This window comes from Sander lucioperca, chromosome 22 (assembly GCF_008315115.2).
Source record: "Sander lucioperca isolate FBNREF2018 chromosome 22, SLUC_FBN_1.2, whole genome shotgun sequence".
In the NCBI taxonomy this organism is placed as follows: Eukaryota; Metazoa; Chordata; class Actinopteri; order Perciformes; family Percidae; genus Sander; species Sander lucioperca.
Window position 1 is genome coordinate 11,420,176 of NC_050194.1, and position 15,478 is coordinate 11,435,653.

Here is a 15,478-nt window from a genome sequence, read left to right on the forward strand (position 1 = left end):
CATTATGATTCTCTGCAACACACTAATTGTTAAAGTTAACTTGTGAAATAAGTGAATTAACACAGAAACTGTGACTGTGATGTGATTACTTTAAAAAGAAAAAAAAACACTTGATTGAAGCTGAAGCCTGAATGGTGTTAGTCAGGCCAACGCACAATGAGACAGAAAGATATTACATGACTAGTTCAGGGTCACAATGGGTTCAGCTTTGGATCACAGGATTAGATCTGTCTCGATTGGGCCGAGAGAAGTCATCCCAGATATCTGTCGAGTCACGTAGCAGATATCTTAAAAGAGATAACATATCTCCAATGTTCCTGTACACACACACACACACGCTGATTTCTTTGCAAACGTGAGACACATGTCCAGCAAGTGGGCTGGGTACTTATTGACCATATACCGTACATCCTACCTGGGCTGATAGGGATGGATGAAGCACTGTAATGAAGTGATAAGGCATTGGTGTGCATGTAAAGTTGCTGAGGTGAAAGAGTAGTCACACACTTGTGGCCTTGTCGGTGTTAAAGGCCCTGAACACCCACACATGTGTTTTCAGTTAATCTAGCTGATTGGACCTTTCCCAGGACTGTGTGGGTGTGTATAGATAGATAGATAGATAGATAGATAGATTGATTGACATCTTCCTGAGCCTCTTGTTAGCTTTGTTGTTAGAGCAGGACAAATGACAGCTTTATTGTTCTTATTGATAGAAAATATTTGGGACCTAATAAATTCCCATCTAAGCTCAGACCCACCTTCAACTTGAGCGGAGTCTAATCAGCCAGAATAACTGAAATCACCTGTATGGGTGTTCAGAGGCTTTAAGTCAGTACACGTTTAGAAAAATATATGCCAAATATCATACCTTTGATGAGAAAAGAAATATATCACAAGATATATATATATTTTTTTTTTTTTTTTTTTTATTCTGTATTCCAACACCAGTGCCTTAAAAACTGAGAAAAGTCTGAGAAAATGGCAGCAGGTGCCTGGAGACTAATTGGAATTGAGTTCACAGTGTTCACAGTGAGTTCAGAGTGTTAACTGCTGCGTGTGTGTGTGTGTGTGTGTGTGTGTGTGTGTGTGTGTGTGTGTGTGTGTGTGTGTGCGTGTGTGTGTGACCTAACAATGTAGTTTTCCAGCAGTCTCCGGCACAATAATTGAATTTGGCTTTTCCTTTAATGGAAGTCTGTGGAGTGTGGAGAAGGCTGTGATAGAACCAGGACATCCAATCTCCACAAACAGGCATATGTTGCACACCAGTGGACATGGATGCTGTGCTGCAATACATGTGTGTTTGTGTACTGTAGGGTGTCAGATGACATTTTAACTCTAGTTGGTGGTTTCTTCACCTACATTTTGAATAACGTCATGCACACCGCAACTATTAATCCAGTTCAGATTAGTCTGCATTAATCCTGCATAATCCATGTGTCCTGTTCTGTAAAATCCTTAATATATCAAGAAAAGTGATAATACTAAAAAAAAAAAAGGTATCAGTTCATGATAAAAAAAGAATAATGATTTTAAATCATAATTCACAGGAGGTAACCTTACTGTTTCAGTGTTGCTTGGATCATAAGCCATAAGATGACTGTGGGAAGCTCCATTTTTTGCTATTATTAAGGTATTAAAGATAAATTATTGTTGTGTCTTCTTATTTTTTAAGATTAATAATTGAATTCTTAAAATTATGAAGCAGTATATAATATTTTTTTAATATTTTAAAGGTACCCTGTGGAGTTTTTGACCATTAGTAGCGCTATGGAGCAGGTTTTGATTTACAAGTGGGTTTCTGTTTTATTTGTCTTATGCACTCACATGCACACGCACGTGTCACAGTAGCCTACGCATTTCTGCCCATGGTTAAAGGACATTTCCTGCGCCAAACGAACCTAGGGGTTAATAGCGGATGTGTACCCACTCCGTCGTTCTCTGGGACATGTTTTCATGCTAATTGATTGTGTTTGTAGCTTGAAAGAAGCTAGCGTGGACCGCTGATTAGCTTACAACGCTAGTATTCGGGGCACAGGGAACGTAAAAATAAATCGCTATTTTGTACCACTAAAAAGACTCAAAATATCACCAAACGGTAGCAAAGTTTGCATCGCCATCTGTAAGTCATGACTGGTTTCCCAAAGTACGGGGTTCTGTTGCGGCATGGCTCTCTCTCTCTCGTAGCCCTTTCACGGAGCTCCCGCAGCTCTTCGTTCAATAAACTGTCTGTACACTTACAAAGTTCTCAATGCTTCGGTTAACATGTAGGGACCCTCAGTATGCTACCATTGAAGTTTGGTGATATTTTGAGCCTTTTTAGTGGTACAAAATAGCGATTTATTTTTACTTTCCCTGTGCCCTGAATGTTGTAAGCTAATCAGCGGTCCACGCTAGCTTCTTTCAAGCTACAAACACAATCAATTAGCATGAAATCATGTCCCAGAAAACGACAGAGTGGGTACACATCCATTATTAACCCCTAGGTTCGTTTTGTGCCGGAATTGTCCTTTAATGGAATTGACATCACATACTGTACATATATATTTATTATTAGTATTACTGTTTTAATGAATAACTTATAGGAAGGAATTGTATTTAACACACAATAATAAGACCTCAAGGAGACACAAGGAGTTTTGGTGAGCAACACTGAATGCAAACATCATTTTTGTATTGTATATATATATATATATATATATATATATATATATATATATATATTATTTTAACTATGGTCTGCCTGCACAGATGGTTTTTCCACTTGTCATAGTAGAAAAACACAGGTGTTACTAATAACACTAACGATGGCTCTGTTCTAGTTCAGCGTCCCATGCTACGTTTACACGTGGCCGGCTATTTTCATAACCGGACATTTCAACCTCTCCGTTTTCAATAATAACATTGTGCACAGCTGTCCGTTTTCAGAAAAGTCTTCGTTTACATGTACCCATGTATATATGCCGCCAATGCCGTCAAGAGCATGCCAAACCTGTAGGTGACACTGTAACGAGAAGCTCAAGCCCACGTTAGCCAATCAGAAGCAACAAATCACTTCCTCTTTCTCTCTCTCGGCTGCCTAACCTCCGTTTGTCTCAGTTTACATGCAAATGTGCAAACAAAGTTTTCCAAAATCTCCACTCTGGCAGAGGTTTTAGAAAGAACCGTTTTCAGAGGCAAATTCTCCATTTGCGTGTAAACGAAGGGCACGAACGAAGGGAAATGTCTCAATTTTTCAAAATAACCATTTACGTATAAATGGGGCACCAGTAAGCTTTGACTGTGTTACAGCGAACCAGCATTCACAATGAGACCGAAGCAGTTAAATGAAATTCAGCCATCATTCATTTTATTATTTACACCGGTGAAAGATAATACTTTCCTTTACACTTCTACTAAATTATAACTTTATTTAAGGGTAAAGGACAGTTTGTCTGTGTAAACAAGACCATAAAACAGCACTGTGCTGTTCATGCTTTCCTGAATGATACGAGTGTTGGATTTGGCTTTCAATGCAGACAATCTGTAGTGGGAGGGGGCCCAGTTATTAACTATCTATATCATCTTTTCAGCTGGTCCAGGATAAACATTCTGAATTAGTTTATTAACAAAGACTTTACACAAATGTGACCTCTCCAATACTGAGATTCCAGAGGAATAAAAAGTTTAAGTGCAGAATAATGTTTGAATGAGGTAATTGAGGGTTACAAAACCTTGGTTGCGCATTTGAGGCTCAGGAAGAAAATGACATAATGTCTGAGGTCAGTGAGAGGGCAGGAACGTAAGTATAGAGTGTTCTCCCTCTGCTGTAGGTGTCTCTACAGTTTAAGTTATCATTAGGCCATGTCTGTTGTCTTGGTATAGTTTGTAGTGTGTTACCAGCTGCATTAAATCATGCAGAACAACAAAAGCAAGAGGCAGAATTACAGCTATTTGTCATTGCCAAAGACAGAGAAAATGTATTGTTGCACAATACAACACACAAGATGTCAAATTTGTGTCGACATGCACAAAAATAAAATCTGAATCTATCGATTTCTTTATTCCAATAAAGGTAGTTCAGCTAAAGCAAAAGACAACACAAATCCATAATTATAACAGTAATCAGTGTTATCATATGCAGAAAAGCTGAACGAAGATGGAAGAAGGACAATTTACATGTATCACTGGGTTTACTAAGGGACAGTCTAGCAGCATACCAGAAGGCTGTGAAGGTGGCAAAGATGCACCATCTCTCTTCCGTCATAGCTAGCAGCTGCCATGAACCTAGAGTGTTATTTAATACTATTAACTCTGTTGTAAATCCATGCACCTCTGCTCCGACAGATGTTTCAATCAGTACATGTGAGAAATTTCTCTGTTATTTTATCAACAAAGTAGCATCTGTCAGGAAAAATGCCAGTGCTAATTTTAAAGTGTTTGTACCTGCTTCTCCTGCACACTCAGCTGTGTTTGAGGAATTTAAACCACTTTCACTGACGTTACTTAGTGAGGTTGTACAACACATGAAACCCACCAATGGTCCCCTAGACATTGTTCCCGCCAGAATGGTGAAGGAGGTTTTTAATAGCACCATTGGGTCTAGTCTTCTTACTTTTTTTAATTCTTGTCTTAGTTTAGGTTCTGTCCCAGCTGCCTTTAAACATGCTGTGGTCAGGCCCCTACTTAAGAAGCCTAATCTTGACCCCACAGTGTTGTCAAATTTTAGACCAGTCTCTCATCTGCCTTTTCTTTCTAAGGTTTTGGAAAAAGTTGTTTTCATACAGTTACAAGCCTTTCTACAGCAGAACTCTGTGTTTGAAAAATTTCAATCTGGTTTCAGATCACGTCACAGTACTGAGTCTGCACTGTTGAGAGTACATAATGACATTGCCTTGTCTGTAGATGCCGGCACTAAAACAGTAGTTTTAGTGCTCTTGGACCTCACAGCGGCTTTTGACACTGTGGACCATGCAGTCCTCCTCTCTCGCCTTGAGCATTGCGTAGGCATCAGAGGCTCGGCACTTGAATGGTTTAGCTCCTATTTGGCTAATAGGAGCTTTTCTATCATGATTGGTGACCTCTTCTCGTCAGCTGCTCCTCTCTCTTGTGGGGTTCCCCAGGGCTCAATTCTTGGCCCCATTCTGTTTTCTTTATATATGCTGCCTTTAGGGGCTATTATAGGAAAGCATAACCTGTCATTTCATTGTTACGCAGATGATTTGCAAATCTATTTGCCTATTAAAGCAAATGACAGCGTCGCACTAAACTCCCTGCTTAGTTGCATCACTGATATTAAGCTGTGGCTTTCAGAAAACTTTCTTAATTTGAATGAAGATAAAACGGAGTGTATTATTTTCAGTACTTCAGGCACGCAAAATGGTCCAGCTTTGAGTTTGGGAGCTCTAGCATCCTACACTAGGTCAGCTGTCAAAAATTTGGGGGTTACTTTTGATTGCAGCATGAAATTTGACAAGCAGATCAGTGATGTTGTTAGAATGAGCTTTTTCCAGCTTCGTCTCCTGGCTAAAGTTAAGCCTTTCCTCAACAGGCACGATCTAGAAAAGGCAATTCATGCCTTTATTAGTTCTAGGTTGGATTATTGTAATGCTCTTTACGTTGGTCTGAATCAGACCTCCATCTCACGTCTTCAACTTGTGCAAAATGCAGCTGCTCGCTTTTTAACAAACACATCTAGATGTGCACATATCACTCCTGTTCTCTACACCCTTCATTGGCTCCCTGTGCGTTTTAGAATCGATTTTAAGATTTTATTGTTTGCTTTCAAGGCCTTAAATGGTCTGGCCCCGGAGTATTTGTCCGAAATTTTAACTTTGCGGGAGCACAACCGGTCATTGCGGTCTTCAAACCAGCGACTTTTAGAAGTGCCAAGGTCTAGATATAAACGGTGGGGTGACCAGGCTTTTGCAGTTGCTGCTCCGAGACTCTGGAACAAGTTACCCGCTGATATCCGCACTATTACAGATGTAGCTCTTTTTAGGTCCAAACTTAAAACGCATCTGTTTAGTCAGGCTTTTAATACGTAGCAGTGGTGTGACCATTTCATTCTTCTGTTTCTCTGTAACTATTTCTGATTTTACATGTTCTTTCTTTATATTGTATGAAATGTGTTTTTATTCTTGGTTTCGATGTTAAGCACTTTGGATACCTGCTGGTTGCTGTAAAGTGCTATATAAATAAAGTTTGATTGATTGATTATCATTAGTGTAAAAGGTAAATCTCCCTTTGCAGCCAATCCTTTCTTTCCACAGCGCAACAAATGATATGGTAACATTATCGTGCTGAACACAGAGAAAAGGATTGTTCAATAAAGAAATAAAGTCATCTATAATCTCTTATCAGTAGACAAGGATCCTGATGATTCTGTAATACAAGCTCCAACAAACTGATAACAGCACACTGTTGCAAACCTTTATTGTAACACTATTAATCATATAAAATGTGACAAAAGTTTGGATTACTTTCAAAGGAGGACAGAGGCACATGTGAACAGTTATCAGATCCTTAAGAGAACATTAGCAAATCATTTTCTTGGTGTTCATTTCAACATCATTAGAGTATAAGATTAATGGGATTTGGTGCCCGTTTTATTTGCACACTTCAAAACTTACATGTAATGAGGTAGGAAGAAATAGAAAAAAAAATCACCAAAAAAGGCAAAACATTTTATATTATAACTTTGGAAAAGTCATTAGTATTTGACATATAGAAATTTTGACTTGGTGAATATCGACCTCCAGGTGGTGCTAGAGGAAAAGTCAGGGGATCACCAAAGTTATTAGTATTCATATTTCGTAAACCATTGATGTCTGTACAAAATTTGGGTCCTGAGCAATACACCTGCCCCATTATTATCATAGTTGTATCCTAGTAATGCTAGAGTATATGCGTCATTTGCTAACAGCTAGCTATTTGGGACTAGGCTATTTCTGGGATATAAGCGTTCATTTTGAAGGTTACATTTGCTGATGCTTGAAATATTTGAGTTTGCTACAATCTAACAATGTAATGTATAATGATCTACCCAATCTGTCTTCATTCGTCTGTTCTTGAATGTACTTTAGCAAGCGATGGAGAGCGTGCTGTACCCAGCATGCAGTTCAATGGTGTCGATCAAACAGTCGACAATGCACTTTGTCCGTACAAAATGTCATGGCATCTTTACTGTCAGCTATCTTTCAAAGGCATAAAATGCACAAAAATGTATTAGTGTGACACAAACAATGGAGGTTTATTGTTTATTGTTATAATTTCTGAGGAGGTCAGTACGTAGGTCTGTAGAGCTGCAGTATGTAAACAGTCAAGTGGCTCTTGGTCAGGCATCTTCTTTAGTCACCTGATAGTCAGGTAGCAATGCTGGCCTGTATTCAAATAAAGTGTTATCATGGTTTGTCACATGGCTCAATGTGGTGAGTGCCAGACAGTGCGAAAGTGTCCTGATAACCTGACACATGGAAAAACGGGTACTAATAAAATGGGTTGTATCAGACTGGACCGTGAGCATGTGAGCCAACAAAACCTCTTTAAAAACTGGAGTCAGGCCACTGTGCACACACATGCAAACACAATCAAAGATGTGGAATTCAAGTTGTTTACACAGGACATCCTGAACAATACAGTGCATTTTGACTCTGGCTGAGCATTTTGTTACATGAAGCTGCTTGGAAGTGAAACATCATCCAACAATCCAGCGGATGCGCCGTTATTAATCTAATGCTGAAAGTCACGAGTGAGCTTCTCAGTGCTTGGGTTATACCATCATCATCATTCATCATCATCATCGTCATTATCCATAATGCAGAGTAGCCTACGACAGGCATCAGCTAATCAGCAGACCTTGACAGAGGCACTTTCCTCTAGACTGCACTGCCATCTAGTGGATTTTAGAAATAACACAAACAAAAAATAAGTTAAAAAATAAAAAATAAATAACACAAGTGGCTCAGCTGTGACGCACACCTGGCATCATATGATATTATATAGGCTATGTTATAATTTATAATATTGTCTATGTAACAATAATATAACAATATATAAGGTACATCATGTGCCCTTAGGAGACAGATGTTAGGCTACTTGTTGGTCCGTTCCAGTGCTTATGTAGCCTACCTTGTGCAGAGCCCTGCCCTGAGACCAGCTGCTCTGGAAATCTTTACCCTGCGGTAATTCCGCGTTCACCTCCGACCAAACACCTCCCTGTCTCGGCTGACTCTTGCCAAAACTTTTACAGCCTCCTCAAGTAGCGTAAGTAAATCAATTTTTTTTTTTTTTTTTTTTTTTTAAGTAGCACTAATGGGAGAAATGACGGAGCAAAAGAACTTGTCTGAAGTTATTAGTCAGATATTTAAAGAAGTGCCAGCTGCCAGGAGGGATCTTGTTGATAACCACAGTAACCTCCTCCGCGTCGCAGATTACTGCGAGAACAATTTTCTTCAGGTGAGTAAATGCTCATTAAAAGAAAAGCCACTACAACGGTGTGTTAGTTTTTATATCTATTTTGTATTTGAAAAAGCCATTGAAGAATTGTACAACATGTATAACTTAAAATTGTTAAATAATAACAATAATCCTGCAGGCAGAGGATTCAAGCAAGGCTGTTGAAGAAGCTAAGGGTTTGGCTGCCCAGGCGCTGGCTAATGTGGCCTACCAGATCAACAGTCTGGCCAGCACCCTGCTGAGGCTGCTGGACTCACAGGCCATGCAGATCAAAGATATGGAGTCTTCAGTCAACCTGCTGTCACTGGTGAGGAACACGTTTCCCCTTAGTTAATAAGGCTGAACATTAATCGTTTTCAAATCGAAATCGAGATGTAAAAGAATGCAATTATCAATCGTGAAGACCGCGATTAATCGAATGTGCAATATTTAGTTGCATGTTTGGTGTAACATTTGGTTTAACATTTTGTATTCCTCTTTTTATTATTATATTTACTGTTTTAGATACATGCTGGAATAATGTTACATATCGCATTTTGTTTCCAGAAATGTCCTATTTTTAGTAGATTTTACATTGATTTTTTATTACTTTATTTAATATGATAGTAGAAGTTCCAATATGTAGATGCTGCTATTGAACTGAGGCAGATCAGAAAAGTACTGATATTTTTTTATTGGAATTGTTTTTTTATTATTATAACTTTAACTTTTTTGATAAATGTTCTGTTTGACTGTGCAATGTTCCATGCTTATAAAAAGACATGTATTGCTGGTTTTATCTGTGACATAGTGAATATTGAACTTTAGCTGAACTTAAAAAAATAATAATTGCAAATCGAATTGTAATCGCAATATTTGGCACAAAAAAAATCGCAATTACATTTTTTTCCCCAAATCGTTCAGGCCTATGAAATACTGAACACCTGACTCTGAGCTCTGCCCAAGAAAGTGAGGTGATCTCTGCATAGCTGGCAAATAATATCAAGACATAGTCCATAGAAGGTTGCACCAGACCAGTCTGCTTTTTGATGAAATAACATAATAATGAATAAAAAAGATTTGAAGAAAAAAAGAGTTGTACAAATTGACCTGTTCAATTTGAAATAGGTTTCCTAACCACTGTTACCACTGTCCAGATGTTATATGTTATATGTTTGTTTTCATAAATTATTGATCTGCTTTTGCATGGAATGCATAACCTTCAGGAACTCCAACACAAATTCACTGCATTCAAACTAAAATAAATGATTTGTATTCTATAAAGTAGGCCTATTTGTTCCTTTAATCTGTGGTTTGTTTTATTGTTGAGAGAGAGGAGAGAAACTCTCTTAAGGGAACATGTGGTGTGAAAATGAAATTCTTGTGTTCACTGCTCTGGTCCAGGATGCAGATATCCACATCGAGACAGTAGCCAGGAGAGAAATCGGTGCTTTTACTACTCCCAAAAACAGGAGCCGCTCCAATCCAATGAGCCCACCGACTTCAGGCAAGGAGCCGGAGAGAAGCTACTTAAGAGAGCCGATATCATTCTACATCTTGGACTCCATTGGACTCCGTTTTGGGGTAAATTAGATACTAAATTGACAGTTTGAGTCCACACACCTTTCATTATTTCCCATTAGATTTAGGATGTATAGCACAATGCTTTCCCATTAGGAGTAGTCCCAATGTGATGTCTGGGGTGACGGATGCTTTTTTCACCTTCATTCATCTTCTCCCCACAGGTCGCTGTGCAGCCGCCTGAAAAGAGAGCAGACACCACAGAGAGCATACAGAACAGTGCTGACTTCTCTGTGTATGTAGATAAAGTCCTCCTTTGCCCTTTCCATAGCAACATTATTATTATTATTAGTAAGAACTCTACATTAAAAATACTCATTATTATATGGGCATAACATAACCTGTACAATTTATGATTTTTTTCAATTTATTCTGAAAGGTTGCTGCATTATGGACTAAATAAACAGTTTTGGGAAATATGTGCATTCGCTTTTCTGCCGAGAGTTCCATGAAAAGATCGATGCCACCCTCTGTCTGTTAAATATTAGGCTACAGTTAGCAGACGGTTAGCTTAGCTTAGCTTAGCATAAAGACAGGAAACAAGGGTAAACAGCTAGCCTGGCTCTGTCCATAAGTTAAAAAACCCCCCACCTAGCATCACCTCTAAAGCTGACTCATTAACACGTTATATCTCATTTGTTTAGTACGTACAAAATGTGGAACTATTCCTTTGAATAAAATACAGATGTATCACTCTCAGTCTATTTTCTGTATGCAGATCCCGTCTTGGCATCGCCGTGCCTCCGCCATCAATCCCCACCCTGCGAACCGTCCACCCCAACCCCACCAACGACAGCCTGCCCCCCCCTTCTCCTCCTCCGGCCGATTTGGACCCCAATATGCCCGCTCCTTCTCCTCCTCCACCCCCACCTCCCTCTTCCTCCATGGACACTGGCTTCCCCCCTCCTCCGCCCTCCTTCACCTCACCCACAACTCTCTCCCCACCTCCCCCTCCTCCGCCCTCCTTCACCTCACCCACATCTCTCTCCCCACCTCCCCATCCTCCGCCCTCCTTCAACTCACCCACATCTCTCCCCCCACCTCCCCCTCCGCCGCCAATCTCTCCATGTAATGGTCCCTACCCGCCTCCACCTCCACCTCCTCCTGTAGCAGGAGGGGCCCCTTTTCTTCCTCCACCTCCTCCAGTATCAGGAGCTGCACCCTCCCCTCCTCCTCCTCCTCCTCCTCCTCCTCCACCCCCTCACACCGGCACCTCTCGAATTGTGCCCCCACCACCTCCTCCCCCTCCCCCTTTTCTCCACTAATGAACATTATGTTATTGGATTTGTTTTTTGTAAAACTCGCAGGTATGCTGGGTTTTGCCATTAGATGTGTAAAACATGTGCAGCTTATAGGAAATGTAATTTAACGCCTTGTTGTGAGATCAACGTTAAGCATCAATAAAAAGCTTGAAGAAGTGTGTGTAGTGGTTTAACCTTAAGCTGTTTCATGTGTGTCGAATGGCACAATGTGAGACTCAAATGATATTTTTTTCCTGGGACAGAAAAAAATCCTCCTGTGAAGTGAGACATTGTGCTGCAGTAAAGATACCTCCAACATGTTTCAACAACACCTTGGCTGCATTCCTAAGAAACAAGCTGGAACAGAGACTGTTGTGTTTTCCTCTAATGTATTTTCCCTTCCTTATGGCCTTGTGTTGTTTATCACAATGTATCTTAATCAGAGTCACCTTCCCAGCCAGGGACCTTTGGCCCGACACTGTCATTCTACTGTGTTATGAGAGCAGTGTCCACGATAAGTTGTTTACATTAGTGGCTGTAACCTCGGTGAGTTCTGCTACTTTAAACAGGTCAATGAGACTATAAAAATGTCTGTTGCTCTACTTAACCTGCACTACATGGCGTGTACTTGAAGGTAAGCTTTGTTTTCAGCATGGAAAAAAAAATATTCAGAGAGAGCTTAACCAAACTTGTTAAAACCAGATTATGTTAAGTAAGGCCTGACACTGGCGGAACAGTGTCTTTGTGCAAGGCCCATTCTTATATATTCATCAAAAATGGAAAGTAAATGTTTTGCTACTGCTGATCACTGCTGTTTACTTTCACTTAAATCGATCCAAATTCAAGTCTATAATCTTTTATATAGCAACATGCCATAAAAGCTACACATGCTGGACAGTTTTAACTTTGAACTGTAGTGTTTGTTATGTAGACAAAGTGTGTGAGGAAGAACAAAATTTACTGCATTAGTGTTGGATATACATTACACAATTGTGCAGCTTTCACAATAATTATATCTGCCTTAAAGACATTCTGTTTATGTCGGTGTGATTATAGGATACGAAGAGATAAAGAGCTACCTTTGAACTGTTTGTGTATACATGTAACTGTATTGCAAAACTGAACACGTAAATTGAATGACAAACAGTAAAGAGTTACAATCTCCATGTTTAAGATCTGATCCGTCCTTTTGATTTGATTTTCCTCAGGTGTGAAACCTGATTTAGAAAATAGAACTGCCATGGTCATTTATTATCCTACGATTGAGTAAGTATTCCCTGAGATTAATTTGACTCTGACTGTATTATTGTATGCATGCTGCACGTATTAAGCTGTCCTTCTTTTCAGGATTCCCACGTTGTGCGGTGGCATCATTCTGTGGGTTTTTTGTTGCCATTATGCAAAGAAGCGCAGAGAAGCAGAAGGCTGGCCCCAGAGGCCCACTAACATTTCATCCGTGTACGTCATCCCCATATATGAGGAGGATCGGGTGGAAGAAGAAGACGAGGAACTGATGGACATATATGATGCATATTTTCAACCTCCTTACAGAGCCCCTCCTGTGTACTGCTCAGGAAATGTCAGTCCACCTCCTCCATACAAGGTATATTTATATATATGATGAGGATGTCATTTTTAAGTGTTTTTTCTACTTGAAAATGTTTTACAAGATGTCAGAGATTTCATCATCAGCAACTAAATTGCAACATCGCTGTAATGAAATGTCTCCTCTTCTCTTTTCCAGCTTGAACCACCATCCTATCCAGAACCCCCACCATCAAACACAGACCCCCCACCTTACTCAGAGCGACCCTGATCCTGCGCCTCTTCAAACACCCTCTACCCTCCTGAACATACTGTACTTTTTCTCATAGGGCAGGTATCTGGAATCAAATAAGTGTCAATAAGATTTTGACATTGTGAAATGATGTTCAGAAATGATTTCAAAACATGTGGTTGTAAATTAGCTTTCGTAATACCTGTCTGCTGGGAAATTAAAGATTGTGCAAGCGTAGGAAATTATTTGATGAATGATGATTTTCAGTAGTCTAGAAATCTATTCGCACCCTAGCGGCAGCAAATGTAATTTGCAGCCAACATCTTGATGTGGGTCTGGCTTGTCAGGCTAGATTTTCAGCCCTGTTTTTACAGCTGAAATCAGAGCCAATGTTAATGATTTTGCAATTTACTTTCTGCATTGAATCTGTACCCACAAGTTGAAACATTTGTGTAACTTCACAGTTTATATTTCTCAAAAGGTCTTTAATTTCTTTAGTTTTGTGACAGTGAACATTTTTGGAACATTATTTCCCAAGCTCTAAATCTTTTTGTCCCTTATTTGAGCCCATACAGGTTACAATAACTTTAGTGCATGTATGTGGTTTTATGTTTCAATTGGGACAACTGTGTATAGGATTAATCTACCTGTAAACAATCCACTGTGTGGAAAGGAATATCTCTATTTGACGATACAACTAGTGAAGTTTCAAAGAGCACCCAGTTAAAACATATGTACAGTATGTTTTGATAAAAAAAAGGTAAAATATTTTAGTAAGGGCACTAATTGTTTACATGTTTTAATAATACTGTGGTTACTTTTTAACATATGTAATTTACAAAATAAAGTAATTTATACTCACAACTAAAATAAATATGGAAAAGTGTAATCAAGCTTAAACTTTGCCCAAAAAAGTGTCATGTTTTTTTTTCGAAAAGCAAAGTAGAAAGATGGGTTACAGACATTATTATTTAGGGGAGATGTAAAATTATTTGTTGGTTATTATGACACAGTTTGTACACCGTAGGTAGAAACAGAATAAGAGTGGTCTAATAATTAACCCCTGAGGAATGCTGTGGTTCATGGTTTCCTGTCGTGTGAGTTAAAAAAGATTCATTCATGTTTTTTTTCAACATACACGAGAAATACGCAAGAGACAAAGCACACCTCCAAGTCCTGTGTCTTTAAAAAAGACATTAATGTTGTAAAAGCTCTTCAGGTTATGCCCTTCCCTAAGTAACACATTATCCTTTGATAGCAACCCTGAGGGCTGGACAGTTTCTGTACAGTATGTTTTGGATTATTTGATAAGGTAAGGACTCATCCCACTGTACTATAATGATCCAGTTATCTTCTAATTATGTGTCATTAAGGTAACGTATGTTAGAATTGTGTGAATTCAATTTATTTTCCGTTACAGTTGTAGTGAGCAAAATATTTATAGGATGAAGGTCCACTGTCAATTGTTAAACTCAGACAGCATAAAGTCAAACAGTGTGCTGGTCATTCATGGTAATTGTTATGCTCCTAACGTCTTGATTTAACCTTTCCAGTTGTACAATGCTGAGCAGTCAAGTTAAGTTCAAAGGGTTTGAAAGTGGCATTATCATTGCAGGGTCACTAAGGGTCACACAATCCTACAATTGGACTGTTAGTCTCATATAATTGTTCCAGTGGGCTTGAAGATGTAAAGACATATCAGATCCTGTGATGACAGCTTACACCCACTAGTTGATTTTTGTCAGTATGACTGCTTGTATTATTCTTTTACTCTGTACAGTATTACATTTCTTACTAAAAGTGTTTTTCCACAACTACAAAACTAACGTAATACACAATCAAACACATTATATTTCAGAACAGAATATGGATGCAAATTAAATGTAGTGATCAGTGTACATTATTCTCATTTCAAAGATTTGTCACACTGTCAATGGAAGGCCTTATTTCACAGTTACATTGTTGATTTTGTCCCTCACAGTAGTGTCTGCAGGTTGACATAATTCCAGCCATGACTGGGGTAGTAAATATCTTTCAATATCTGTAAGTAGTCAAGTAGAAAATTCCAAGCATGAATGAATCTCCCCACAAAAAATAATAAAGTCTTGAAATGATGGAAATGTATTTCTTAGATTCCCAGCATTGATGCTGTCCATAGCTGTGGTACTCCTCTGCTTCTATCTGCACGCAAAAAATAAAAGAGCAGCATATGACGTCACCATACCAACACCGCAAGATGACAACACATCTTCAGTTTATACAATTTCTTTGTCTGAAGATCAGGCAGAAGAGGACAGACGCTATGACAGATTCCCTCCTCGCTACAGCACTGTGGATCACCCACCACCATACTCACTGGTGCGTTAACAGTCAGTCACTGTCATTGGATCAATGCAAACAAACTACTTGTCTTCTACTACTACTACTTGTCTGTTATTCATAAATATTCCTAACATATATGCGCAGT

General features: G+C 39.1%; 1 protein-coding gene across 5 annotated transcripts; it reads left to right on the forward strand.

Annotated features, from left to right (window-relative positions):
* The first annotated feature begins 8,030 nt into the window (after window positions 1–8,030).
* On the forward strand, window positions 8,031–15,066 carry abi3b (ABI family, member 3b). 5 transcript variants are annotated; one of them, XM_035997523.1, is made up of 10 exons: window positions 8,031–8,433; window positions 8,573–8,740; window positions 9,817–9,996; window positions 10,158–10,228; window positions 10,712–11,780; window positions 12,443–12,500; window positions 12,582–12,837; window positions 12,979–14,323; window positions 14,432–14,523; window positions 14,637–15,066. In XM_035997523.1, exons 1-5 carry the CDS (start codon window positions 8,290–8,292, stop codon window positions 11,256–11,258), a joined length of 1,110 nt encoding a protein of 369 aa, XP_035853416.1. In that variant the 5' UTR covers window positions 8,031–8,289; the 3' UTR covers window positions 11,259–11,780; window positions 12,443–12,500; window positions 12,582–12,837; window positions 12,979–14,323; window positions 14,432–14,523; window positions 14,637–15,066. The 5 variants fall into 5 exon arrangements, with proteins under 5 accessions (XP_035853416.1, XP_035853415.1, XP_035853414.1 ...); XM_035997522.1 differs by having other exon boundaries at window positions 12,979–14,523; XM_035997521.1 differs by having other exon boundaries at window positions 14,432–15,066.
* Window positions 15,067–15,478: the final 412 nt, after the last annotated feature.

Bases quoted from the DNA above. Each gene is read 5' to 3' on its own strand.
- abi3b (XM_031291241.2), top strand. From the start codon at position 8,290: ATGGGAGAAATGACGGAGCAAAAGAACTTGTCTGAAGTTATTAGTCAG. The intron at 8,741-9,816 runs GTGAGGAACACG...GCTCTGGTCCAG, and splicing joins CAGTCAACCTGCTGTCACTG to GATGCAGATATCCACATCGA. The intron at 9,997-10,157 runs GTAAATTAGATA...TTCTCCCCACAG, and splicing joins CCATTGGACTCCGTTTTGGG to GTCGCTGTGCAGCCGCCTGA.